This window comes from Clytia hemisphaerica, unplaced genomic scaffold (genome assembly GCF_902728285.1).
Source record: "Clytia hemisphaerica strain Z4C2 unplaced genomic scaffold, Clytia hemisphaerica genome assembly, whole genome shotgun sequence".
Taxonomy (NCBI): Eukaryota; Metazoa; Cnidaria; class Hydrozoa; order Leptothecata; family Clytiidae; genus Clytia; species Clytia hemisphaerica.
The window spans coordinates 21492-48795 of record NW_027103640.1 but is presented as its reverse complement, the minus strand read 5'-3'; the positions used below and the strand labels follow the sequence as shown (position 1 = coordinate 48795).

At 37.3% G+C, this 27304-nt stretch overlaps 2 protein-coding genes across 2 annotated transcripts; one reads left to right on the top strand and one right to left on the bottom strand.

Moving 5' to 3' along the window:
- Positions 1 to 4862: 4862 nt before the first annotated feature.
- LOC136802839 (uncharacterized) lies at positions 4863 to 26319 on the bottom strand (the record flags this gene model as incomplete). Its single annotated transcript, XM_067059598.1, is given in 7 exon segments — positions 4863 to 5025; positions 7688 to 7836; positions 8356 to 8438; positions 9098 to 9218; positions 9450 to 9556; positions 11394 to 11482; positions 26031 to 26319. Coding segments are annotated over 7 exon segments (882 nt in total), but the record flags the coding sequence as incomplete, so codon positions are not given.
- LOC136802861 (uncharacterized) lies at positions 12048 to 25725 on the top strand. The gene is made up of 11 exons (XM_067059624.1): positions 12048 to 12485; positions 13573 to 15370; positions 15744 to 15860; positions 16106 to 16712; positions 18225 to 19340; positions 19466 to 21306; positions 21834 to 22204; positions 22539 to 23698; positions 23732 to 24336; positions 24710 to 24826; positions 25070 to 25725. Exons 1-11 carry the CDS (start codon positions 12104 to 12106, stop codon positions 25677 to 25679), a joined length of 8724 nt encoding a protein of 2907 aa, XP_066915725.1. The 5' UTR covers positions 12048 to 12103; the 3' UTR covers positions 25680 to 25725.
- Positions 26320 to 27304: the final 985 nt, after the last annotated feature.

Below are 27304 nucleotides of genomic sequence, written 5' to 3'. Positions count from 1 at the left end.
GATAAAATAAAATAAAAAGTTAAAAACATTAGCCCAAGATGTTCTAACACGCTGGTAAAGGAAAGCACAAAAGTAGGTGTAGACTCAAATATCAAAGTGTAAGAGTGAGCTGGGACGAGACGATTACATGCCAAGCTAAGTAGAAAAATTGTAGGAATTATAGGAAAAATATTTTAATTTGGAAATTAAAAACTATTAAAATAAGTATTTTCATATCAAAATGTAAGATAAAAATATTAGGTTGCAATATTAAAATTATCCATGTCGATGATTCCACGATGGTGACAAAGCCAGCAGTGCTAAGTAAAAAGAAAACACGGCACAAAAATTGTTCCGACAGAAGAAAAAGCATGGGGACACAAGACACGAAGAGTAAAATCGGAAGAGACAAAAAGGACTAGCTCAGGATAGAAAAGATTAAAAATAAAGAAATAAAAATTCCACAAGTTAAAATTCGTAGTTAGAAATGCTAAGGCTAAATTTATCAGGGTCTTCTTCATTGACGATATGGGTTGGTAAGGCATTCCACAACCTAATTGTTGAGGGGACATAGCTGTATTCATACGACTGGATTCGTGCATTTATTGGTATCATTTTTACGTTAGCGGTACGAGCACGACATACAACAGAAGATAAACAAGCAATTCGACCATGTAGAATCTTATGCATGTAGCTCAGTTTAGTTTCGAGCCGTCTTTGCTGGAGGGTCTTGAGGTTAAGATTATGAATCATGGTGGTTGGACTACTGGAATATCTCCAATCATTAGATATAAATCTTGATGCCTTGCGTTGGACCATTTCTAATTTGTTGATATTTGCTGCAGTATGAGGATCCCAGACAACTGATGCATACTCAAGAATCGGCCTCACATAGGTACGATAAGCTTGGAGCTTGATTACTTGGTTACATGTACGCAAGTTACGCTGGAGGAAACATCTGATTTGGTTGGCTTTTTTCGAGGTGTAGTTGACATTGGTATTCCAAGATAACTTTTTGTGTATAAATACGCCGAGGTATTTTGCTGAGTCAACAAGCTCAAGGATCTGGTTATGCATGGAATAGTCAGATAGGATGATCTTGCGCTTATTGGTGACTTTGAGGACCTTGCATTTGTCTGGATTGAATTCCATGGACCAATGCTTTTCCCACTCAATCAGATTATTTAGATCATGTTGAAGTTGATAAGCGTCATTGACTGATTCAATTTTTCTGTATAATAGAGCATCATCCGCAAAAAGACGAATTTGAGAGTTCACACACAATGGCAGATCGTTTATGTATACTAGAAATAGTAGTGGTCCCAATACTGTCCCTTGGGGAACACCAGATAATACCATGGCTTTGTCTGAGCTCTTGCTGTTAACAACTACAGTTTGCGTTCTGTTTGCAAGGTAATTTCTAATCCAGGAGAGAGTATTACTTCTTATTCCGTAGTGATCAAGCTTAATGCACAGTTTGTCATGGTCTACCTTGTCAAATGCTTTGGAAAAGTCAAGCAAGATGGAATCGATTTGACTTCCCTCATTAAGCGATTTTGCAAGGTCATTAATGGTGAGTAAAAGCTGAGATTCACATGAACGATTTTTCCGAAAGCCATGTTGCGTATCAGTTAGTATGTTGTTTTTATCAAGGTGGGAGATGATATTACTGTGAAGAATATGCTCAAATATCTTGCATGATACTGATGTTAGGCTTATAGGCCTGTAGTTTTCAGCTTTGGCTCGGTCTGTTTTCCCTGGTTTGAAGACTGGGGCAACCAAGGCATGACGCCAGTCCTTTGGAGTCATTGACTGTAGCATGGATGCCTGCATTACCAATGTTAGTCCAGGTGCAATTTCATTACCAAGCTCCTTTAGGAATTTAGAGGAGACATTGTCTGGACCAGATGCTTTGTTTGGGTTGAGATTTTTCAAAAGTTTCTTGACTCCTGCTATATTGATAGTTATGTCTGGCATAGTTATGCAACGTTGACCAATGAGTGGAGGGATGCGTCCATCTGGTTTGGAGAAAACACTGGAGAATTGATGGTTCAGTATGTCTGCTTTCTTTTTGTTATCAATGTGGATGTGACCCTTATCATTTAGAGGGGCAACACCTTCATTGTCACACTTACGAGATTTTATAAATGTAAACAGTTTTTTGGGATTGTTGTTCTCTCCGGGATGAACACATTTCACTACATAATTGTTAAATGCTGCTCTACAGGTTTTCCTTGATTTGACGGTGAGTACTTTAAATTTGTTCCAGTCTTCTTGTCTATTTGTTCGTTTAGCACGTTTATAAGCTCTTTTTTTCCTTCTGCAAAGTCTTTTGCATTTGGTTGTGATCCATGGTTGCGTATATCGAGGTGAAGTTGTTTTTGAAGGAACAAAACTCATTGAAGAATCGACAAGCATTTTGAAACTAGACCATAGTAGATCAATTGGTGTGGTTGTATCGTTGTTTGCCATGAAATTTGTCATTTCGGAGTTAACATGGTCTTTTATCGTGTTTAGGTCTGCCCTTTTCCATAGGTATACCTTCCTTTTAATAGATTTTGATCTCTTTGGATGACAGGCAATATCAACCATCACAGCTGTTTCGTGATCACTGAGACCAGGATGAGGGATGCAGTTGTTTACAAATGATGGTCGATTAGTAGCAATAATGTCAAGTATATTATTAACTCGGGTTGGGAACAAAACAATTTGCTCAAGGCAGCATTGGTTAAAGGTTTCTAAAAACAATTCATTGATATCTTTCTTGTAATTATGATCAATGATGGCATTGTTTACCCAGTCAATGTCCGGAAGGTTGGTATCACCACCAATCCATAGAGGGCAGTTTTTAAAGGAAGAGTTTAGAGATTTGATTTCTTCACAGATGAATGTTGTTTCACCAATTTTCGATTTTGGAGGTCTGTAGCATGCTGCTATGATGACTGGTCTCTGGTGTGTTTGAACCTTGATTGCAATAAATTCACATTTTTTGGATTTCTTCACTTCCTCAATGACCAGGTCTTTCTTTGCAATGATTATCACACCGCCTTTTGCATCGTCTCGATCACGTCTATAACATTTGTATCTTGGTGGAATGAATTCAGAGTCCTTGATACTACTGTCAAGATGAGTTTCGCTACCAATAACAATATCAACATTGTCCTCAAACAGAGGCTGACTCGAATATTCAATTGTTGAAATGGTCAAACACCGGACCCCACGGGTTGAGTGAGCAGAGAATTTGCTGAAACACATCGAAGGTAATCAAAGGTAAGGTAAAGTCTGTTCTTCCGCAGCGGTAAATTGTGAGATCTGTTTTTGACACCTCGGTAACTTTGACATGTCAATCTATCTATTGCTCATAGTTAGAATTTGCGGATTTTGTTTGTTGGTGAAGAATCTGAATTTTAAAAATCATATTCTTAATTAGGATTGAAAAACAAAGGGATAATCCTAATTAAGAAAAAAGTCCGTGCGATCGAAAAAAATATGCTTAATTAGGATAGAACTCCTGACTGTTAGACCAACTTACAGTACCCCCCTTCACGGTACACTATCAAAACAATATTCTGGCTGAATGAGAAAAAACAATAGCCTTGACAGGAAAAAAGACAACAAGGAGAAACTAAAAATGTAGCTATAAAAAAAACCAATCAAATTTATATTATTATATAAAGTGACTCCCTCTGCTGCCATCTCCCCTTACTTGTTTGCTGAGTGAGAAAGATTTCTGTTTCCATGATATAATCACTTTCGATTTGATAAAAAGCAACTGATACCTAAAATCTACAGAAAGAAACGGATATAATTACTTTCAGAAAATGTCACGTCTTCCTTTTCCTGGTCTGATTTTCTGTCATTCTTCACATCTCGTAGCAAGTCTACCATTTATTTTGAGGAAAACAAAAACAAAACAATCAAAACAAAAGGCCGCCCACACTACGCCCGTAAATCAATACCTGCGCGAACGCCACACCAACCTTCTTTCTATCACTAGCTTTCGCTAACAAAAAAACGAAAGACATGCCGTACTTACCTATAACAATCGAAAAGTTGTGATGTGATTGAGCTATGTGAATTAACCAATAGGTGCTCTGAACAAGTGTTTGATTGTTGAGAGACTCGATGTCGCAGGAAGAGGGTGGATGCCGAAGAAGATCGGGTAAGTGCGTGCAGCAGGGATGATGATCAACCAGACAAATCGGCACTAGATCTTAGATATTAATCGACCCTTAAACCCCCCCCCCCCCGGCCCCTGTTGGGAAACAATAGTGCCTGTAAGCTGCTGAAAGTAAATTAAAATCTGTCTAAAAGCTGACTTATATTAGCAATATTACAAAATGGATGGAAAAGTAAAAAAAAAAAAAACGGATTCGTATTGAGAATTGAAGTAAAAACAATTCAACTGTCTCGAACTTCACAAAATGCGAAAAAGAAAACATCATTTATTTTTATCTTCCTATTTTCTCTAATATATGAAGTTCCAAAAGCAAATATTTAAACACTCAGAATTGTTTCCACAGGTCTATATTTACTGATCATTTGTCAAGTTACTGAAATAATTCTTCTTTTTCCCAAAAGAAATCCACCTTATCTTTTGTATAGATATTCGAATTTTTCAATGTAGGTATTAAATTTCTGTTTAGAAAAATTCACTGTTGTGACCTGTGATCAAAATTTTTGCACATCCAAAATTGTAAAATATGGAAAGACAATACTCAGACAGTATAAATTTGATCAATTTATAGACAACAAATATCCCATAAAAAAAACTACTACTAAAGTTCTATATCCCATAGAAATCTAAAGAAAACCAAATTTGACAACTGAGCTGTACTAAAGTATATACAGGAGGAATATATAACAAGAAAATTATTTTGCGCTTCGTTTAAGGGTTACTTCTTTCACTCTTCATCATTAAAAATATTATCTACAAATCGATAAATAAATATATCACAGGGAAAAATCTCATAATATTATACATAATATAAAAATTTCTTCATTATCGATTATTGGCCAATACTGTTGTCAACGCCCTAATATATCCTGAAATTTAAGAAGACAATCAAAATTTACTGAGAGATTCAAAACAAAGCCTCCTCAATATATTTCAAGAACAATGGATGGGCGAGAGGCGAAAAGTATATTGAGGTGCCTTATCAGCCAAAACTTAGTCGGCCTTGTCAAAATTTAGTCACTAAGGGCCGACTAATAATTAAGACCGACTAAAAATTTGGGCCATTTCCGAATTTACAAGCAGATGAAAAATAAGAAAAAACCTTAAAATACTGGAAAATAAGGAAAGCTTAATTATAAACTTTTAATTTGGCCCAAATTTTTAGTCGGCCCTAATTTTAGTCACCAAGCCAAAATTTAGTCACTTAGGACCGACTAAGTTTTGGCCAATAAGGTACAAGGAGAGAACAAACCGATCAATTGAAACCAATACAAGGAGAGGGATGGACCCATGGCCAAGGTATCAGCGCATTAAACAAGGAGGGGTTCGCGGTTCGAAAACCCACTCCTTTCAATGTTCAGCTCAGTTCATAGAAAACATGAAATCAATCGAAAGACTGTATGGAAAATGCGAAAGTTAAGGAAATTTCGAGTATTTAGTAAGGTTTAGAGAACTTTGTTAACTACTAAAGGGACCATAAAACTTGTTCAATTGAAGGAGACTAGAGTTAAAGGATTCAAAGTTAAAGAGGCTGTACTACTGGGCTATCCACGTAAACAATATCGTCTCTATCATCCTTGTGAGATTACTTTTACTATTACCTCAAATAATGAATATAAGAATGGACAAACAAGGGAGAAAAAGCCAACCAATTGAAACCAATAAAAAGATTATCAGATCGGAAACTTCATTAACACTACCATGCTGAGGTTGATGATGAGATAATTATGTCAATGTAAGAATGTGGCAGTTATAAGAAAGTTATAAGTATACTGGAGTTGTTTATAATCAGTGTAATATGGGTGTTATATAATAAAATGAAAATTTTTACGGGATGGTACCACTGACCTTTATATAACCCTGGACCAAGCAATATATAAAGGTCAGTGGATGGTACCGGTTTGGGAAAAACCCTTTTATTATTTAGATTCTACTATGTCTGAATTACAACGGAGTCTCTTAAACTCGAACCTCTAAAACTTAAATGTCCCCTTAAGTCGAACATGCTTTATTTAAACCTTATGTACTCCATAACTAAAAAATTTCTAACTCGAACAAATTTGTGTTTCCCGTTCGTGCTATGTTATGTTCGAGTTATAGAGAATCCACTGTAGTAAAGATCAAGAAGAAATAAAGATCTATTCCAGGTTCTCTTTATGTCAAGAGGGATGGCGTGTCGTGTATTAAGATGAACAAGTCAATGTTTGAGTGAAAATTTCCATTTTTTTTTAAGAGAAAGACATTCTTTTTCATCAACTAGCGAACTTGACCGATCATTGGTCTGTAAGCAGTTGGAACTCGTTCATTTATAAATTGGTTACCATGCTTTTTTACGACTGCTGCTGAGTAGAGTGTTTCCTTTTTCGAGATCTTTGACTCTGGTATCGGCAGCCCTGCTTCGTTCTTCGGCATTATTCAATGTTTCCTCAAGCATGTTTATTGTTTTCAAGCTCTCTTCATGCTCTACTTTGTTTTCTTTGATTGACTCTTTCACTATCTCTAATTCTCGTTCCAATCCTTCTATTTTGTTAGCACCTTTTTGAACTCTGTTTTCCATAATCTTATAAGCTTTCATCGTTTCCTCGAAGGTTTTTTCGCCTTCTTCTATGTTAACCATGAGTCCAGTTAACACTGATTTCCCTTCTTCAAATCTATCCTCTATTTCAAAGAATTGGGTTGAAAGTTCAGCTCTTTTGTTTTCCATTTGTTCGGCTTTTTGTATGATTTGGTTAAGCTCGCCTGCTGCTACGTCAACTGCATCCTCCGATTCTTTCAATTTAGCTCTCATTGAAGTTAACTTTGATTGGACGGCTTTCATCTTAATGCTTGTGTTTCCAATGGTCGAAAATGTTTTTGGTTAGAAGTTGTTGATGACCAAAAGAGGCTAGTAATCGTATTGACGATACACCGATCAAGTTCGTGTTTTGAAGAAAAAGAAGGTCTTTTTAGAGAGAATGAATGTTGTCCCCCAAACATTAGCAAATCCATCCTAATATATGACAATATATCTTTGCTTTCAGAGAGGCCACAATAAACATCGAAATGGGGGACAAGCCCAGGGTCCAATATATCCTGTGAGTTTCTATCAACATGTTAAAAATATTTCAACAAATTAACAACTAATGTGTGATTTACATCTGAATTTGAATTGAAATTCTCTAATTTTTCATAGCTGTGTAAAAAAGATTGTTATCTGAACTCGATTCGTATTACGCGAACACTTGTAGAGTAGAAGTGCTAACAGTAGAATTCATCTGGGGAAAGTAAACTTTAAATAAGATGGAATAATTTGATCCTAATATCATTAAAATGGGTCTTTAATCATATTCACGATATTCATTACGTAATGTTTTCTACGGTTAAACACCGATTTTTGCCAGTAGTGGCAGATTTCAAACAATTTTTTTCTACCTTAAATTTGCCATTATTGGCAAAAACCGGGGTTTCCGTAGAAAACATTACGTCATGATTATCATGAATTGGGAGTTTCAGTTAAATAGGAAATCTTGATATAAAACAAAAAAAAATTACCTTTTGGGTTTTTGTAGAACACACAATTATTAGCACAACTTTCAGGGTGTGTATCCCATATGGACGGACCACATGGACAAAGGGGTGGTAGGAAGACGCCGTTGATGCGGGTCCGTTCTTTTGAAGTTTGACGCAATGCATCGATGTACCTTGTGAAGATGAAAGAAAGAAAACGTGCAGTTTTAACACGATTTATTGTTGACAAAAAAAAATTCATTTACCCGCCTAATAGTTTAATACAAATTCTCATGTACAAAACTGTTAAAGACGTATTCAACGCAAGCTAGACTGTCTCTTCAAGCTTTATACAGAATCCCTGTAAATGACCCATTGCTGAGATTAGATGACTTTTTACACGAGCGAGTCTATGTAAGTATTTTTCTGCGACGGAGACGGTTGTCATTTGTCTGGATGCTGACCTACGGCGTTAACAAGAAATTTTACCGTCCTTGATTTTGCGGGTCGAAAGTACGGGTTAAACCATATCGCTTCAGTCACTCAGCCGTCCTCAAAAGTGCAAATACATGCACTCGGTATTGCCACTTGAAGAGGTGAAACTGGATTCCACTGCTGTCTCACAATTTTCATGTCTATGATTGTAACGAGGCTAGGGTTATGGGGGTATACTATGAATGAAATTCATGGAAGACACAGAAGGCGATCAATACCTGTACAGTTCTGTCTCATCTTCTTCATTTTCTTTATCTTCCTGTTGATCAGTTTTAAGTTTGTTTGGAGTGACTGCAACACCCTGTCAACAAAGAAAAATTATAATCTAATTAACAGCCATCCCCCTGCCCGTACCGGACCTGCTTTAGAGGTACTACTTCTAACCCCCTGGTAATAAGGTCCCGCCGTTTATCAAAATTTGAAGATTTTCCCACCCCCTCCCCCGATGTATTCTGACCCCCTCGTTTATTAGGCACCTTAGAGTAGGAAAAGAAAACGTGCTAAAGTTCGAGGTGAAATTGTAATCCAACTAAACATTTTGTGGTTTGAGTGGGATGGGAAACTTAGATAAATGAATACACGAAAGTCTCTCTTTTCGCAAAGCAGGCTGTTCAGTATTTCGCAATCAATATCCAGGTCAACAAAAAAGATGCGCTGAAAAGAGAGCTTTCGATGGACAAAATGGACTTAGACGTGGGCAGTGACCCCATAATGAAAACAAGATAATTCATAGAACAACTATGGGTGCCAGAGTTTGAAAATTTCAATAAGAATTAAATTAGTTCTAGCGCATTTCATGTCCAAGCAAGCTTTCAGATAAACTCAGATTTTAGTGGACGATAAATCATTTGTCACCAAGCCGTGTATCGGTAATATCCAAACAAACCTTACGTAATCCAAAGCCTTAAACTTGAACTCCCATCTGGATGGGAGATGTACGAAAAATGGTTTCTTGCTTACCTTTGCATTGGTGTTATTCAAGCGATCGCAATCGGCGGTCGTATTAACAACAGTGACTTCAGGGAACTGTGAGATTTCTCCTTCTTTTATCTCTCGTTCTCTCTCTTTTTCAATCTTCAACCTTAAAAATCACAAGAACAAATTGAATCTAAGATACAAAATAATATGATAAAAAAAGTTTGGTTAAACTCATCCATTTTAGCCCAGCTTAATCTTGAATTAAAAATTCAGAGTTTCGAAAAGGAAATTCATATGATCTAGGTAAGTGAAAATAAGTTTTAGCGAAACGTTATCAAGTTTTATGCAGAAGTTATAAAGATGAAGGGTATATACATGACTCTCTGGAGTATACCTTAGAATACGTTTCCGGTGTTCTTGTTTGCGCCTGTGTTCTTGAACCTGTTCTCGTTCAATCTCCATGAAGATCTTACGGTAATTCCAATATTGACCGCCCTTTGGCTGTAATAAGAAAATGAGTAAATTGACTGTTAGTGTTAAGTTTTTTGGTATTTCTGCGACGATGACGGGATCTGGCGAACGGATTTTTATCTTATGACAGTGTAATCAAGCTTTTTTATAAAAATATAATTTCATGAAATCATGATGAAATTGGGCAAAAAAAATAAGAATATGCTAAGAATATCACAATCATGGAACCTAAGGATACTACCGGGTGCGCCACAAAAAAGTCTCTCTCTTTGAAACTGATTTTTTCAAAATCTAAGAATTAAGAAACAACCATTCCTACTCCATCAGAAAGAAGAAAGGTAAACTTAAATTTTGATGGGTCATTTATTAAATTTGATTCATTAGATCAAAAGTTGTGCTCAATCGAATAAAAAAGTTACTTTCAGAAAGTGCCCGAAAACTTTAAAAATCGACCTATCAAACTTTAGTTTTAAAATTGGCAATCGCAAGAGTAATTAAACACATAAATTTTGAAACTGATGCAACGAAAGGGTTTAAAATGTTCATCAAAATCATTTCAATTTACTTTTAACGAAATTTTCCTCAGATTTCTAGTTCTAGACTGGATAAAGTCTATGTAAGGCTGGATGTACCTCGAAACCCATATTTGATGTTTTTTACCAGATTTTTTAGCTTTTTTCGACGAATTTTCTGCCTTCAATTGAAATTCAATCTTCCTTTATATAACAAACGGTCATTTAGACAGCTAATTATAATTTTAATTGACTGAAACGAAAATACTGATGCATCATGTTATTATGCTTCTGTTTAATTTGATAGGTCGATTTTTGACGTTTTTGAGTACTTTCAGAAAGTAACTTTTTTATTCAATAGAGAATAACTTTCGATCTAATAAACCGAATTTAATAAATGACCCATCAAAATTTAAGTTTAATTTTCTTCTTTCCAATGGAATAGGGATGGTTCTTCTAAAATTTTTAGATTTCGGGAAAATTAGTTTTAAAGAGAGAAACTTTTTTGTGGCGCACCCGGTATTTTTAACAGTAGCGTAGACAAGAGTAGCCCGGGGTCCACTTAAAGCTTTTTGGTAGACTGGATGGTGCGATTAAGTGGCCCGGTAGTATATGGTAATATGCTTTTGCTTAGGCGGACTGTAAAACAGTCCCCCAGATTTTAGTTGTAGTTGTAGGTAAAAACAGTACGAAGCAATGTTTTTATTTGAGAATAAGGGATTGCAAATCTGTTATTGATGTTTGTTTCTCATTTTTTATTACGTCTTTCAACTTCAAGTAGTTTTTTCGTTATTTGGATTTTAAACATTCTTTTCCAAAATAGCGACCTAGCCAAACGCTCCCAGCCTAAGACAAGAGGGGCGCAAAATCTGTGTAAAAGAGCAGATTTTTATGACACGGCAATTATCTTTTTATATTATGAAAAGATAATTACAGTGTCATAAAAACAGCTCTCCTCCACAAATTGTGCGCCCCTATTGTCTACGCTACTGTTTAAATCATTTTCAAATGTAAATTTGAAATTAAATGTAATTTTTTTAGGATAATTCTCCCAAAAATGCGAAGAATATCTATGATGTAATGAAAAAAACATCATTCTTATAAAAAAAGCGTGTAAAACTTACCGTATCAAAACATTTGTTTGTAAAATCGTAACTACCAAAATTTGTTTTCGGTAGATAAAAAAAGAGGTCCGTATGATTTTCAAATCTATTCAACTTATTTCGCAAACATAGGCGACATCTTTGTTTAAAAAAGGTTACCCTTGCTTTCTTCATTGTTTACAACGAAGGGTCTTGATCACTTTTCCCAGGAAATCTTCTAATGAAAAATAAAAGAATCTTTTCTTTACATACATTTTGTTTCCAATCGTTCAAAACGCCATGATTGCTGTTATTACACATTTTCATGACCAGATCTCTGTGTAGGGAGCTGACTCCTGTATCTGTTTGTAAAGAAAAAAGAAAATAATCACTAGAAATGTAGACTGGAGGTGTAAGCAAATATAACAAATATAAAAACCCAGGGAATATGATATAATTTTTTATGGCCCGGCGCTACCGCGTACATTCGTCACAATTTCTACTTACGTTCGTGTCCTCTTAGCCACACTTCGTTTCTCTACTGCACTATTCTTGTCAGTGGTGCACTTAGTCTTTAGTTGACTATAGAACATAAAACTTTTAACATTGATAACGTTATTGTACGTATAATTAAACTAAAAGAAAGTGCTTTTGAGAGGGAATATGATAATTGTGTCACGATATTTGTTTTAGATTTGTAAACGGGATAATTTTAAATTTCATACTGAAGTTCTTCCGATTTATTAAACCGTCAGCCTGCTTGTTCTTATACATAGTCTAACAGTTAAATGTCCCCACATTCTATTAGTCTAGTATCTTAGACGAATAAGCAACGTCATAATAAAAACTAACTGACGTCAAATATATTATTCGCTACAATAAACTCGCGTCAGTTTTCTATAAAAAATTAATCAAGATTCAGAATTTTGGAATTTGGTTTTTAGACGCACGCATCCTTTATTTTGTCGTACAAACGCGCAATTATGTTATTTAGTTCTCAAAATATTGCTAAAATGGATGCTCCAGACATGCAAACATGTCACTTCTGCGATGGAAAACCAACGTTTTTCACCAGTTTAGAATTCAACCAACATCAGAGCTCGTTCCACATGGATGTTGATCAAAAAATGATCAAAGATAAACTCGAACTGTTGAAAACTTCAAAAACGAATCTCGTGAATAAAACTACAGTTATCAAAGACGAAATCAAACTTATGCGAAAACACAATTTAGCCGATGAGAGTGTCATTGGTCTTTTGCAACACGAGTTGACATCGCTGAAAATGAAGATTCAGGAGAAGAATCAAGACATCAAAATGTTTAATGAATACCAGAAGAAGTCAACCTCCAACCAATTCGTTAACGGTACGCATTCTTCTTTTGACATACCTTAAAATATAACTTAAGTTATGGTCAACAATAATGTGAAATAGGTTGCCGGCAACCAAGATTGGTAGGGCAGTGAGGCTGGAACTTCGATTTTTGAGGATTACGATTTTACCAGTTTTTTAGCAATTTTTGCCTCGCTATCCCAAATCTCGCAACCTCTATACCTTAAGGAAGATCGAAATTAGAGTTTTTCAGCGTTCCGAAAAAAACGCATAGCAGAAATTTTTTCATCTTCACAGGATCGATTCTCAACAACAAAATACATCTTTTGGTCTTTGGGTTTGTTTCTGACGTTTTTTCTTCAAAGAATATCGATCACTTTCCTTTTCCCCTTGAGCGCGCGAGAAAAAAATGACTAGCTCGTTTTTGTGTGGGCGAATAAAGATGAGGCGGCAATCTTGCACTGAGGGTGCTACTTAGTTTCCGCCCTATTTTGCGCCCACGATAGAATGGTTCAAACACGGGGATAGTCTAAATGATAAACTATGTCGTTCTGTAAGTTTTTATTTTCTGAGAGATACAAATAGTATATTTGAATATTATTAACTTATTTATTAAAGTATTTCTCAAACCCCTGGGAAAAGTTTTTTTGCTGACTTAGCTATTTTACAAATCTCGGAAAAGAACTCCCATAGGAATTCCGATACCTAACCCGATTGGTTAATTTCGGAACCGCTTCAAGAAAGTCATAATGGCAGATAATTTTAAAAGTTTCTGAGGGAATGTGTGTAATTTATCGATGTTGATGGCTTGTTGATTCTTTAAAGAAAAAAGATAACAGGTATAGCTTTTTCTAATCCTGGAATATCGAGGTTCCAGCTACACTGTAGGGCGGGAGGGATGTAAAAAACTCCAAGACTTGAGAATCTTTAAGAAAGAAAACTAGAATTTCTTTCCTTCCACTTTCCTCCAGACCTGCCGAAAAAATTAAAAGAAAAGTCCACTTACAAACTGATGATAGTAAACAAAACCTCGATGTTTTTAAAGTAGGGCTGGGAGGTCCCTTGAAAGCATCATGCGCTTACGTAAAAATTTTTCATGAATTATCTTAATTGATTTATAGATTTGACAGAGCGCTTGGATAAGGTTTACATAAACTCGATCAGTCATCGGGCCTTTGAGGCTGATCCAGCACCAACACCAACGACCGTGTCTACAGCAAGCTCTGTTGATGAAGACTTATCACATGAAACATCACTTCTCCGTCAAAAACTCTCAGAATCGAGTTTTCTCATCGAAGACTTGACGGAGAAGAGCAAAGTGGTCGAGACAGACTTGATGAAAGCGTTAGAGAGCCTTGACTCATCGAATCTTACTGTCAGGCAACTGACAGATGAGAAGAAGATAATCGAGGCAGATCTCTACGCCAAGGAGCTTAAGATCGAGCAACAAATCAAATTAATCCATGATATGGAATCGAATTCGCCATCGAATGATGATGAAAAGTTTGAGCTACTTTGTGAACGCCTGGCTGCAACCGACAGCGAGATGATGAAATTAATCGAGTTCGTGGATCAAAAAAATGTAGATTTAGAACAAGCTTATAATGACCATAAGTTGCTTGAGAACGAGAACAGTATTCTGGTCAAATTAGTTGAAGATTTGAAAGAAGAGCAATGTGAAAGATTTTCAGAATGGGAGAAAAATGTGACTGGACTCAAGGCTGAATTGAATGATTTAGAGAAAGAAAAACTCTCTTTGTTATGCAGATTAGAAGATTATGAGGTCGCCAGCAGGAATCAGGTTGCCAAGAACGATCAGTTGGAGAGACTAGTGGCAGAGCTGGAAGCTCAAAAAGCTGACGACAAGAAACACATCTTCGAGTTGACTACCGAACGAGATTCTCTTAAAAAACAATTGCATTCTTTACAATTGAAATACGACGATTGTGTGAAGGAAAGCAATCAATTCAAAATATCATACGAGAGGTCATTGCAAGATAATCAATCTCTGAAAGACAAGATTCTTGACTTACAAACTCGTTTGGAATCTGGTGGAGCTTCGAAGCAACGGATTCTACAGCTGGAAGAAGATTTAGCTAGCTTACGTCAAAAACACAACGATGCCACCCTAAGAGTTGACGAAATGACACACGAATTAAATACATCTAAGGAAGATCTCAACTCGGCTAAGGACGAGATCAAATATCTGAATGACAAGATAGTCCATTCGGATAGTTTACTAAGAGACACGAAGTTGTCGCTGGAGAAAAAAGAAAAAGAGGTTCAACTGAAGAATACGAAACTGCGAAAGCAGGATAATGAAATTTCACAGTTCCTCGATCAGCGCTCCGACCTAAAAAGCAAAATCACAAATCTAGTCAAGAGCACTGATAAACATAGAATGGCCAAAGAATTGGCCGAACAAAAGCTCAAAGAGGAAAAGATGCGATCGTCAGAATTGAACGAGATAGTTAATGAGCTTCAGGATGCTGAGCAATGCAATGACCAAGCGACTGAAACTCAACTCTTGGTCGAACAACAAAAGAGAATGGAGTTGGAAGAAGCTCTTGAGAACGAGAAACAAAAAACAGCATCACTCCAGGAAGTCATTGCTAAAATGCAAGCAGAGATGGAAGCCATGCGAACATCGAATAAATCATTGGAAGCTGTTGTTCAAGACCAAGAATGTCTTGAAAATCCAACATCGAAGTGCTCAGATGACGATAGTGGACCTTCAGAACCATTGCCACTGATGTCTCCCGATTTCAGTTACGGCAACACTAAAGAGGACAATATTGGCCGCGCGGATGAAGCGTTCATTTGTTCGTCAGACGAAGAAGTCCCTACTCCTAAGTCTTCATCAACCTCTCTTTGTGATGGATCATTGATGTCATGTGGAAAGGAGCAAAAGGAGAAGAGGTAAAGAAGTTGGTTTATTTTTGAACAAAAAATCGAATGACATTAAGCTTTTGAATGAAAGATTCTTTGTTAGAATGTTAGAACTTTAGTTTAGAAGTCAGCTATCAAAATAAATTGAGGCAGCTGGTTTCAAATTTTGTCCCGGTTTAGATTTCAGTTGCCTCTTTCCTCACGTCAATTTTAATAAGTTCAAATGCCAGTGACCCAGCATGCCTTTGGAAAATTGCGTGTTTAACTCCTTTTGTTATGCTAAATTGTTAATGAAAAATCCGTTTTGCTGAGTCTTCGTTACGCTTTAGTCAACCTTCTTTGCATGACCAGGTTTTAAAGCATGGTACAAAATCTGTTTCATAATTTTCTCTCTTTTTTTTAGCATCAGTAACAGTAGGGAAGAAAATGCAGATGACAATCTGACACCATTAAAAGTAGAAGAAGATGATAGTGACTTCTGTTTGTCAGATGACGAGGACTTCGGAACTCCACTTGTGAGGTGAGTGTGCTTTTAATTCTCCCTTAAACTTTCAAAATGATATAAGCAAAATGATTGGTCAATTTTGAGTAATTTTTAAAATTAACAATTTCGGTTTAGACTCGACTGTTCAGATTCTTTCTCAAAATCAGTTTGAAGTTAATTTTCTTTGGTTCATTTGAGATCTTATTTTAGGATTGTTCTTATGTTAACTGTAATGTTAAAATTAAATCTCGTGTTTGAAACTAACTTCTTCTTCTTTTTAGAAAAGAGACAGTTGTTTTCAGTGCTTCCACCGTCACTAATGACAACGAAGTCATTCAAATTCCCAAAAGAAGATGGGGCGAGAAATATATGAAAGGGGAGTCACTTTCTCTTGACGAAGAATTTGGGGAAACTTCAAACAAATCACCAGTGGAAAACTCACTTGCCTCTACCGAGAAATCCTTAGAATTAACTAACCGTGTACCATCAGAGAAGTCAATTGACCAGAAATCTACTATGGTGACAGATAAATCTGACGAATCATGTCCAGACAACCTTATTGAAGTTGAATCAATCGTTAGCTCCAGCGATTCCAGTGAATCTGAGAATGGAGATTCCTCCACAAGCTCGTCATCGGAAGATTTGACATCCAGCACTGGATCCATCAGTTCATCAAAGTCTCTCAATAAACAATTTTCCTCAAACTCTCGCAGCGGTAACAAAAAGAAAAAGAGATGTCGCAAATCTTCCAAGAAGATCACTAATAAAAACTTGCCAACATTCAGTCCTGTCAAAAATGTTGTTATTGGTCAATCACCTGCCAGCCATTCACTTGATAAGAAGATGACCTCAATCAAGAAGATTGACACCGATGTCCACAGCTCAACAGCATAAAATTATTCAAATCATTTTTTAGAATTTTCATAATATTATTTTGTTCGTTTTTTCTTCGCAGATTTTTTCCCCATAAATTTTAAATATTTTTATCAAACTGGTTTTTATTAATTTTAAAGTAAATATATTTTGGTCCGTATAAAAACTCAAAACTGTCCATTCATTGTTGTATTTGACTTTGTTATCTCAAGAAAGGGATGTATCTTATGGGGATAGCAAGTAATATAGCAAGTACAATCATGGACAAAACATTTCAGACAACGGGAACTTCCCTACGAAATTTGAAACACCACAAAATGATTTTTAATCTCAGGATTTAAAAGCTCAAATTTGCTCCAATAAGGTTTGGGATATAGCTTAAAAGCCACCGAACCCCTCCAAAATCGAAATATTCGATGAAAGAAAGTGGAAGTGCAATTCTCACCCGAACTTTGAAAACCCGAATTCTGAAAAACGTTAAAATACACTAAAATCTCAATATTTTTCGACCATGATAGTAGAAACACGAGCAATTTTTCACTACGTAATTTTCCTTCAAAAGGCTATACTACCAGAAATTAAAGCAAAATTGTTTTTCGAAATTATCAACCAGCAAAATAATCCAAAAGACTATAAATCCCTCAAAGCTACTCGACGTTTTCAAAATTGATTTTGTTAGTTGTTGTTTGTTAATCTTATGTTCGATCATTGCCGACACATTTTCAAAAACTATTCAAAGATCAATTTCGTTGTTTTTTATTCTATCATTGATGCCGTCATAGTTTAAACATTTTACGGACTAATTTTCGTCAGTCCTTAATGAATTGTATAGAAGAGTTTTTATAAAATTTAGTTAAAATTCAGCGTGAATTTGGTTTTTCAACCTTAAGTAAATATTTAATCTCAAATTCAATTTACAGGCATTTGAATAGGTCTTGAAGCAAAACTCAGGCAATAGGAGCATTTGAAAGTCAAACTTTCGATGAAATTTGAAGGGGTCAAAATTTTGATTCCTGAAAAAGGCTCAACAGTGGATGTGCTAAAATGCATAAATCGACCTACTATATTTTGTTTTTTACGACGGTTAAAGATGGCGGAAGGTCACGCAGCGAAGAAAATCAGAATCCGGTAAACAGAAATCTACGAAGGTGGTGTTACTTCTGGACTAACGGAAAGAAGATCTATTCAAAAGTATCGTGTTCCATCCAAGTCAACGCCGTATCAAAAGTAATTTGCTATACAAGAAATCTTTCCGTCAAGAAGGTCGAGGTGCTAGACAGGGTCGAAAAATCCCGAAGAAAAGACTACTGCAGTCAAGGTAGCCGGAGCGTGAGGGCGAACAAGTACCTCGAAGAAAAGACGCCTGTAGTCAAGGGTGCAGAAGATCAGTTGAAATAGACTGATTGGCTCGAATATATAGCCAGAAGAAAAATCCTCTGCAGCCAGGAGGTAGACGCGTCTCGCCGAACGAGTGAAGAGTCTAGGTTACACCTTATTGACCTTTTAAAAGCCCCCACTGCCAACAAGATCATGGCAGATGGATGCGCAAAAGATGAGTTAAGAATTTTTAACTCTCCTGAAGAAGAAAATTTGAACTTTACACGAAATCGAGTACCAATGTTCACCTTCAACACGATCAAGAAGGGAGAATCATTTCTTCATCTAAAACCATACAAACAGCAGATAAGGGGAACTCCAACAAATGAGCTGAAAGTCGCTATTCCTGATTCGCAATCAGCACAAGAAAAGGGGTTTCAATGTCGACATTGCACAAGAAGCTTTTCTTCCAAAACTGGTCGAGCAAATCATGAAAATGCCCATGCACGAAAGAATCGAGAAGAATCTCCTGCAATGCAAAATTCAACCGTGAAGGAAGTGACGTCACAACCTCATGCGAATCCCGTGCCACACCCACAACCTCAAATAAACCATATATGGGGAAACCACGCCAAGGAAGACATCTATCAAATATTCCGAGCCATGTATAGTGAAATCGTGCTTTGGAGACGAAACATCTTTCTCGTCCCGAGTGGTGCAAATGGAAAGAGGTTTGTCGGCGAAACAACCAAATGGCTGCAGCGATGGGTCGATGATTCCGAGTTGTACAAGAATATTGCCCTCACCGTCGTCATGGTCATGCCCGCACTGCTTCTCCAGAAACCCAGCTACAAATCAACCGCTAAGCAACACAGTTTATGTCTGGAAAGAAGATTTCGGTTATGGGACGAGGGTGATTTTGACGCACTAATGAGAGAGTCACGAACCATCCAAAAAGCTCTCAAGATGTTTCCCAGCAAACAACGTGACGCACAATTTTCAAAGACATTCGCAAAACTCGTTTTCATGGGCAAAATCAACGCTGCTCTGAAAATGCTCGATAAACAAGAAGGAGGTGGTGTGCTTAACCTATCGAAAGATGTAATCGACAGCTTGAAATCAAAACACCCAGAAGCACAAGAAGCAGACGAATCCGTTTTGATCCAAGGTCCAAAGCCTTTTGTCGACCCGGTGATGTTCGAAAGTATAGACGAATCTACCATCGTGAAATCTGCCATTCGAACCAAAGGATCTAGCGGACCATCTGGTTTAGAGACTCTGATGCTTGGAGAAGGATGCTGGTTTCAAAGAACTTTGGCAAATTTGGTTCAGATCTGCAAAAAACGTTGGTGGTATTCGCAAAAAAACTTTGCAGAGAGAATATTGAAACAGACGGTACCTCGTCAAGTCTCGAAGCATACACATCTTGTCGTTTAATCCCTCTCGACAAGTCTCCAGGAGTAAGACCGATTGGTATTGGTGAAGTACTTCGTCGAATAGTGGGCAAAGCGGTAATTTCTGTCATCAAACCAAACATCCTCGAAAGCTCTGGTGATCTGCAGCTGTGTGCTGGACAGAAATCAGGATGTGAAGCAGCAGTACACGCCATGAGGGAGATCTTCGAAGAAGAAGAGACCGATGCTCTTCTTCTTGTTGACGCCAGGAATGCATTCAATTCAATCAATCGAAAGGTCCTTCTTCACAATATACCGTATCTTTGTCCCGTCTTGGCAACATATGTTTCGAACTGTTACAAAGTTCCTTCGCGCTTATTTGTACAGGGAGGACTAGAAATCCCATCAACTGAAGGAACCACGCAAGGCGACCCAATGTCAATGCCATCGTACGCCATTGGTATATTACCACTTATGGATGCTATCAACAACAACGAGTCGGTGCAGCAGGTAGCCTTTGCTGATGATTTGGGTGGTGCAGGTAAACTCGATCGCGTCCGAGATTGGTGGGAAAAAGTCGTTTCTTTTGGTCCATCCTTTGGCTACTACCCGGAGCCTTCGAAATCGTGGCTCATCGTCAAAGAAAGCAAGCTTGAGAAGGCCCGTGAAACTTTTGAAGGTACCGACATCAAACTGACAACCTCTGGACGAAAATACCTTGGTGGCTTCATTGGAAGAACCGAAGGAAAAGATGAATACGTGAACGGGCTTGTCCAACAGTGGTGCTCTCAGCTAAAAGTACTGTGTGATATTGCCAAGTCCGAACCGCAATCCGCCTACGTAGCTTTCATCGCCGGCTTCAAGCACAAACTCACATACCACATCCGAACAATCCCTGATATGCACCAATACCTTGCACCTTTCGACCTTATCCTCGACACGATATTCATTCCAGCTATCACCGATGGTCACCATTGCTCCGCCGATGAGCGCCTTTCACTATCACTGCCACCAAGAAAAGGCGGTCTTTCAATCCCTATCTTTACCACGTGGTCAATAACAGAATTCTCCAGCTCACAGAAAGTAACTTCCAACCTGTCCAGCCGAATAAAGAACCAAAACGCAAGCAACGTCGACATACCTGACGACGCTAAAGTCAAGAGAGAAATCACCAAGTCGAAGGAAGATCGAGAAAACGATACGTTGAATGTACTTAGGGAGAGGATGAGCGTTGAGCAGCGAAAAGCAAACGAACTCGCTTCTTGCAAAGGTGCTTCAAGCTGGTTGACGATCATACCGATTGAAAGCGAAGGCTTCTGTCTGAACAAAAGAGAATTTGTTGATGCCCTTTGCTTGAGGTACAGATGGACACCGAAATACCTTCCGATCAATTGTGCATGTGGCCTTCGATTCGATGTCGACCATGCCCTTTCGTGTCCGAAAGGAGGTTTCATCCACCAACGCCATGACGAGATGAGAAACCTCTTGGCCAACCTCCTTTCACAAGTACACACTGACGTCTCCATCGAACCTCACCTACAATCTCTAACTGGAGAATCACTACCAAACAGCTCCAACAAAACAGATGAAGCCCGACTTGACGTGTCAGCCAGAAGTTTTTGGCAAAGGGGACAACTTGCATTCTTTGACGTAAGGATCACAAATCCGTTCGCAAAAAGTCACCTTAACCAGAAACTTCAAAACACATTCCGATCGAACGAACAAGAGAAAAAGCGGAAGTACAACAACCGAATTATCACAGTCGAGCATGGTTCGTTCAGCCCGTTCGTTATGTCTCCGTACGGAGGACAAGGAAGAGAAACGGAAATGATCATCACGACCCTTGCAAAGAAGCTCTCAGACAAAAAAGACATTGAATTTGGTATCATGTTGAATTGGTTGAGAACTAAGCTCTCATATTGCTTGCTACGATCAGCTATCCTATGCTTACGTGGATCGAGAACTGTTAGGAAATTGAACATTGATATGAATGAGATTGAAATTCATGAATCTACTAGGAGAAATTTTTAGTCAACCTCTCTTATTATTCGTCGATTTTGAGATTATTTTTTCAGACTTTTGCATTCTCGTTAACCCCTTGTTTTGCGCCCGGCGTGACCGAAAGGTTATGCCACTATCCTTAGGATGTGGATTTGTGATACTTGATTTGTTTGCCTCTTATTATTCGTTTTTAACTAATTTAGTCTTATAATATTTAGATTTATTCTAATGTATATCTCTTGGTCTAAATCGACCTATTATGTATTCACAAAATAGAAAAGTGATTTACGTCACAATAAAACTGACGTCAAATAATGTTTTCACTACTTTTCAATTTACAAAATTAAATCATATCAAAGTTTTGGAGCTCGGCTTTAGACACGTCCGTAATTTTGTCGTACAAACACGCAATTATGTTATTTAGTTCGCAAAATATTGCTAAAATGGATGCTCCAGACATGCAAGCATGTCACTTCTGTGATGGAAAACCAACGTTTTTCACCAGTTTGGAATTCAAACAACATCAGAGCTCGTTCCACATGGATGTTGATCAGAAAATGATCAAAGATAAACTCGACCAGTTGAAAACTTCAAAAACGAATGTCGTGAATAAAACTACAGTTATCAAAGACGAAATCAAACTTATGCGAAAACACAATTTAGCCGATGAGAATGTCATTGGTCTTTTGCAACACGAGTTGACATCGCTGAATATGAAGATTCGGGAGAAGAATCAAGATATCAAAATGTTTAGTGACTACCAGAAGAAGTCAACCTCCAACCAATTCGTTAACGGTAAGAATCCTTCTTTTCACTAACACTACATACCTTAAAATATAACTTAATTTATGGTCAACATTAATGTGAAATAGGTTGCCGGCAACCAAGATCTGTAGGGTGGGAGGTATGTAAAAAACTCCAAGACTTGAGAATCTTTAAGAAAGAAAACTAGAATTTCTTTCCACCCTATTGTCTCGAAACCTGCCGAAGAAATTGAAAGAAAAGTCCACTTACAAACTGAGGATAGTAAACAAAACCTCGATGTTTTTAAAGTAGGGTTGGGAGGTCCCTTGAAAGCATCGTGCGCTTACGTACAAATTTTTCATGAATTATCTTAATTGAATTATAGATTTGACAGAGCGCTTGGATAAGGTTTACACAAACTCGATCAGCCATCGGGCCCTTGAGGCTGATCCAGCACCAACACCAACGACCGTGTCTACAGCAAGCTCTGTTGGTGAAGACTTATCACATGAAACCTCACTTCTCCGTCAAAGACTCTCACAATCGAGTTTTCTCATCGAAGACTTGACGGAGAAGAGCAAAGTGGTCGAGACAGACTTGATGAAAGCGTTAGAGAGCCTCGACTCATCGAATCTTACTGTCAGGCAACTGACAGATGAGAAGAAGATAATCGAGGCAGATCTCTACGCCAAAGAGCTTAAGATCGAGCAACAAATCAAACTAATCCATGAGATGGAATCGAATTCGCCATCAAATGACGATGAAAAGTTTGAGTTACTTTGTGAGCGCCTGGCTGCAACTGACAGCGAGATGATGAAATTAATCGAGTTCGTGGATCAAAAAAATGTCGATTTAGAACAAGCTTATAATGACCATAAGTTGCTTGAAAACGAGAACAGTATTCTGTTGAAATTAGTTGAAGATTTGAAAGAAGAAGAAAGTGAAAGATTTTCAGAATGGGAGAAAAATGTGACTGAACTCAAGGCTGAATTGAATAGTTTGGAGAAAGAAAAACTCTCTGTGTTGTGCAGATTAGAAGATTTTGAGGTCGCCAGCAGGAATCAGGTTGCCAAGAACGATCAGTTGGAGAGACTAGTGGCCGAGCTAGAAGCTCAAAAAGCTGACGACAAGAAACAAATTTTTGAGCTGACTAGTGAGAAAGATTCACTTAAAGAACAATTGCATTTCTTACAATTGAAATACGATAATTGTATGGAGGAAAGTAATCAATTCAAAATATCATATGGGAGCTCGTTGCAAGATAACCTATCTCTGAAAGATAAGATTAATGAAATGCAAGCTCGTTTGGAATCAGGAGGAGCCTCGAAGCAACGAATTCTACAGTTGGAAGAAGATTTAGTCAGGTTACGCCAAAATCACAATGACGCTACCCTAAGAGTTGACGCCAGAACACAAGAATTAAATTCATCTAAGGAAGATCTCAACTCGGCTAAGGACGAGATCAAATATCTGAATGACAAGATAGTCCATTCGGATAGTTTACTAAGAGACACGAAGTTGTCGCTGGAGAAAAAAGAAAAAGAGGTTCAACTGAAAAATACGAAACTGTGAAAGCAGGATAATGAAATTTCACAGTTCCTCGATCAGCGCTCCGACCTAAAAAGCAAAATCACAAATCTAGTCAAGAGCACTGATAAACATAGAATGGCCAAAGAATTGGCCGAACAAAAGCTCAAAGAGGAAAAGATGCGATCGTCAGAATTGAACGAGATAGTTAATGAGCTTCAGGATGCTGAGCAATGCAATGACCAAGTGTCTGAAACTCAACTCTTGGTCGAACAACAAAAGAGAATGGAGTTGGAAGAAGCTCTTGAGAACGAGAAACAAAAAACAGCATCACTCCAGGAAGTCATTGCTAAAATGCAAGCAGAGATGGAAGCCATGCGAACATCGAATAAATCATTGGAAGCTGTTGTTCAAGACCAAGAATGTCTTGAAAATCCAACATCGAAGTGCTCAGATGACGATAGTGGACCTTCAGAACCATTGCCACTGATGTCTCCCGATTTCAGTTACGGCAACACTAAAGAGGACAATATTGGCCGCGCGGATGAAGCGTTCATTTGTTCGTCAGACGAAGAAGTCCCTACTCCTAAGTCTTCATCAACCTCTCTTTGTGATGGATCATTGATGTCATGTGGAAAGGAGCAAAAGGAAAAGAGGTAAAGAAGTTGGTTTATTTTTGAACAAAGAATCGAATGATATTAAGCTTTTGAATGAAAGATTCTTTGTTAGAATGTTAGAACTTTAGTTTAGAAGTCAGCTATCAAAATAAATTGAGGCAGCTGGTTTCAAATTTTGTCCCGGTTTAAATTTCAGTTGCCTCTTTCCTCACATCAATTTTAATAAGTTCAAATGCCAGTGACCCAGTATGCCTTTGGAAAATTGCTTGTTTATCTCCTTTTGTTATGCTAAATTGTTAGTGAAAAATCAGTTTTGCAGAGTCCACGTTACGCTTCAGTCAACCTTCTTTGCATGACCAGGTTTTAAAAGCATGGTACAAAATCTGTTTCATAATTTTCTCTTTTTTTTTAGCATCAGTAACAGTAGGGAAGAAAATGCAGATGACAATCTGACACCATTAAAAGTAGAGGAAGATGATAGTGACTTCTGTTTGTCAGATGACGAGGACTTCGGAACTCCACTTGTGAGGTGAGTTTGCTTTTCATTCTCCCTTAAACTTTCAAAATGATATAAGCAAAATGATTGGTCAATTTTGAGTAATTTTTAAAATTAACAATTTCGGTTTAGACTCGACTGTTCAGATTCCTTCTCAATATCAGTTTGAAGTTAATTTTCTTTGGTTCATTTGAGATATTATTCTAGGATTGTTCTTATGTTAACTGTCATGTTAAAATTGAATCTCGTGTTTGAAACTGACTTCTTCCTTTTTAGAAAAGAGACAGTTGTTTTCAGTGCTTCCACCGTCACTAATGACAACGACGTCATTCAAATTCCCAAAAGAAGATGGGGCGAGAAATATATGAAAGGGGAGTCACTTTCTCTTGACGATGAATTTGGGGAAACTTCAAACAAATCACCTTCGGATAACTCGCGTGACTCTACTGAAAAATCCTTAGAGTTGACTAACCGTGTACCATCAGAGAAGTCAATTGACCAGAAATCTACTATGGTGACAGATAAATCTGACGAATCATGCCCAGACAACCTTATTGAAGTTGAATCAACCGTTAGCTCCAGTGATTCCAGTGAATCTGAGAATGGTGATTCCTCCACAAGCTCGTCATCGGAAGATTTGACATCCAGCACTGGATCAAACCATTCGTCAAAGTCTCTCGATAAACAATTTTCTTCAACCTCTCGCAGAGATAACAAAAAGAAAAGATCGCGCAAATCTTCCAAGAAGATCACTAATAAAAACTTGCCAACATTCAGTCCTGTCAAAAATGTTGTTATTGGTCAATCACCTGCCAGCCATTCACTTGATAAGAAGATGACCTCCATCAAGAAGATTGACACCGATGTCCACAGCTCAACAACATAAAATTATTCAAATCATTTTTTAGAATTTTCATAATATTATTTTGTTCGTTTTTTCTTCGCAGATTTTTTTCCCATAAATTTTTAAATATTTTTATCAAACTGTTTTTTATTAATTTTTGAGTAAATATATATTGGTCCGTATAAATTCCTCAGTGTATCCTTTTATTTTTGCCTTTGTCAGTTATGTAATTAGGACCCGATTTCTAGTAGCTCATTCAGCATTTGATAATGCTTCCCATGGACAGAAATTAATTAAATAAATTAAAGAAAACTAAATTAAAGAAAGTAAATTATTTAAAAAGGGGTTGATCACGAAAACAATCCCCAAGAAAATTCAATTTTAATGACTCACCATCCTCAAAGTGACATTTTTCTTCGATCATTATTGCCGAGTCAGTTCCATTAATTCCTTCTTCTTCCATGTTTTCCTCGCCTCTTTGATCATATCCAAACTCGTTCCCAGTGTCTTTCTCAACTCCAACCTCGAGTCCAGCGTTTTCTGTAATAACAGCACTATTTTGGCCATCGTATCTTTTGATCTCGAAACTGCCTGTCCATTCGTCGGCAAGAGGTTTGTTCAGTATCGGCGATTTGCGTGGAAAGATTTTCATTGAACGAGAGGGCGAGATTGGGTCAGTGTTCTGAGAATCATAAAAACTTTTATTTAAAGGAATTTTTTCAAACGTGCTAAAAATGACATAATATCTAAAAGTGATAAAAAAGTGACAAAATATTACCTTATCGGCCCTTTAGCGCCGGCCCCTTATTACGCCAAAGCTCAATTTTTTTCTCCATTTTTAGCCCCGCCCTAATCTAATTCCGATCCTTATTGCCACCCCTTATAGCGTCGATAAGAGCAAGCGCGAAAAGGGCTGATAAGGCATTCTCCTAGGACAAAAAGACACCCCTGTCTCAGTGCCCCGGTGGCATGATTTCAGGACATGATTTTTTTCAGTACATGGTTTCAGTACATGATTTTTTCCTACGTCACTGCAGTAATCAAATTTTTATTGCACTCATTTGTGAATTGAGATATAAATTGAATAAAGACGGCGACAATAAAAAACAGTTCTTGAATTCCCAAGCCATTTAGGATGATTACAAATGAGAGCAATAAAAATTTGATTACTGCAGTGACGTAGGAAAAAATCATGTACTGAAACCATGTACTGAAAAAAATCATGTACTGAAATCATGCCACCGGGGCACTGAGACAGGGGTGTAAAAAGAGACAAACAAGCAAACAAAGTTTTAGTTGTCGTCTTTTGTGTCAGACCCCAAAAATCATAAATTTCAGATATTATCAGTATGTAAAATGTTATTCAAATCTGATGGTTTCGATGTCTTCAGATGGATGCAGTATTTTGGATAAATATATTGCTATTTTCACCATAACCCAGACGGGACTTATTTTAAGCTCTGACAAAATTTCTTCTTATTTGTAATTTTACTGCCATATACAGGTGATTTGAAGTGACGAGATGAAGTTTTTACATGCTTTTATTTAATTTGTTTGGTCGTTAACCAGTAATAAAACAATTTTGTTACTTTTTCTAAAGAACGCGTCATTTTCATTACTTCAAATGACCAATTATTAAAGTATCTTATAAAAACTCCATCTTATCT

Excerpts from the sequence above, each read along its gene's own strand:
- LOC136802861 (XM_067059624.1), top strand. The coding sequence starts at position 12,104 with ATGTTATTTAGTTCTCAAAATATTGCTAAAATGGATGCTCCAGACATG. Across the intron at positions 19,341-19,465 it reads AAAGAACTTTGGCAAATTTG|TCTCCAGGAGTAAGACCGAT; the intron begins GTTCAGATCTGC and ends CCTCTCGACAAG. Across the intron at positions 24,337-24,709 it reads AAGGAGCAAAAGGAAAAGAG|CATCAGTAACAGTAGGGAAG; the intron begins GTAAAGAAGTTG and ends CTTTTTTTTTAG.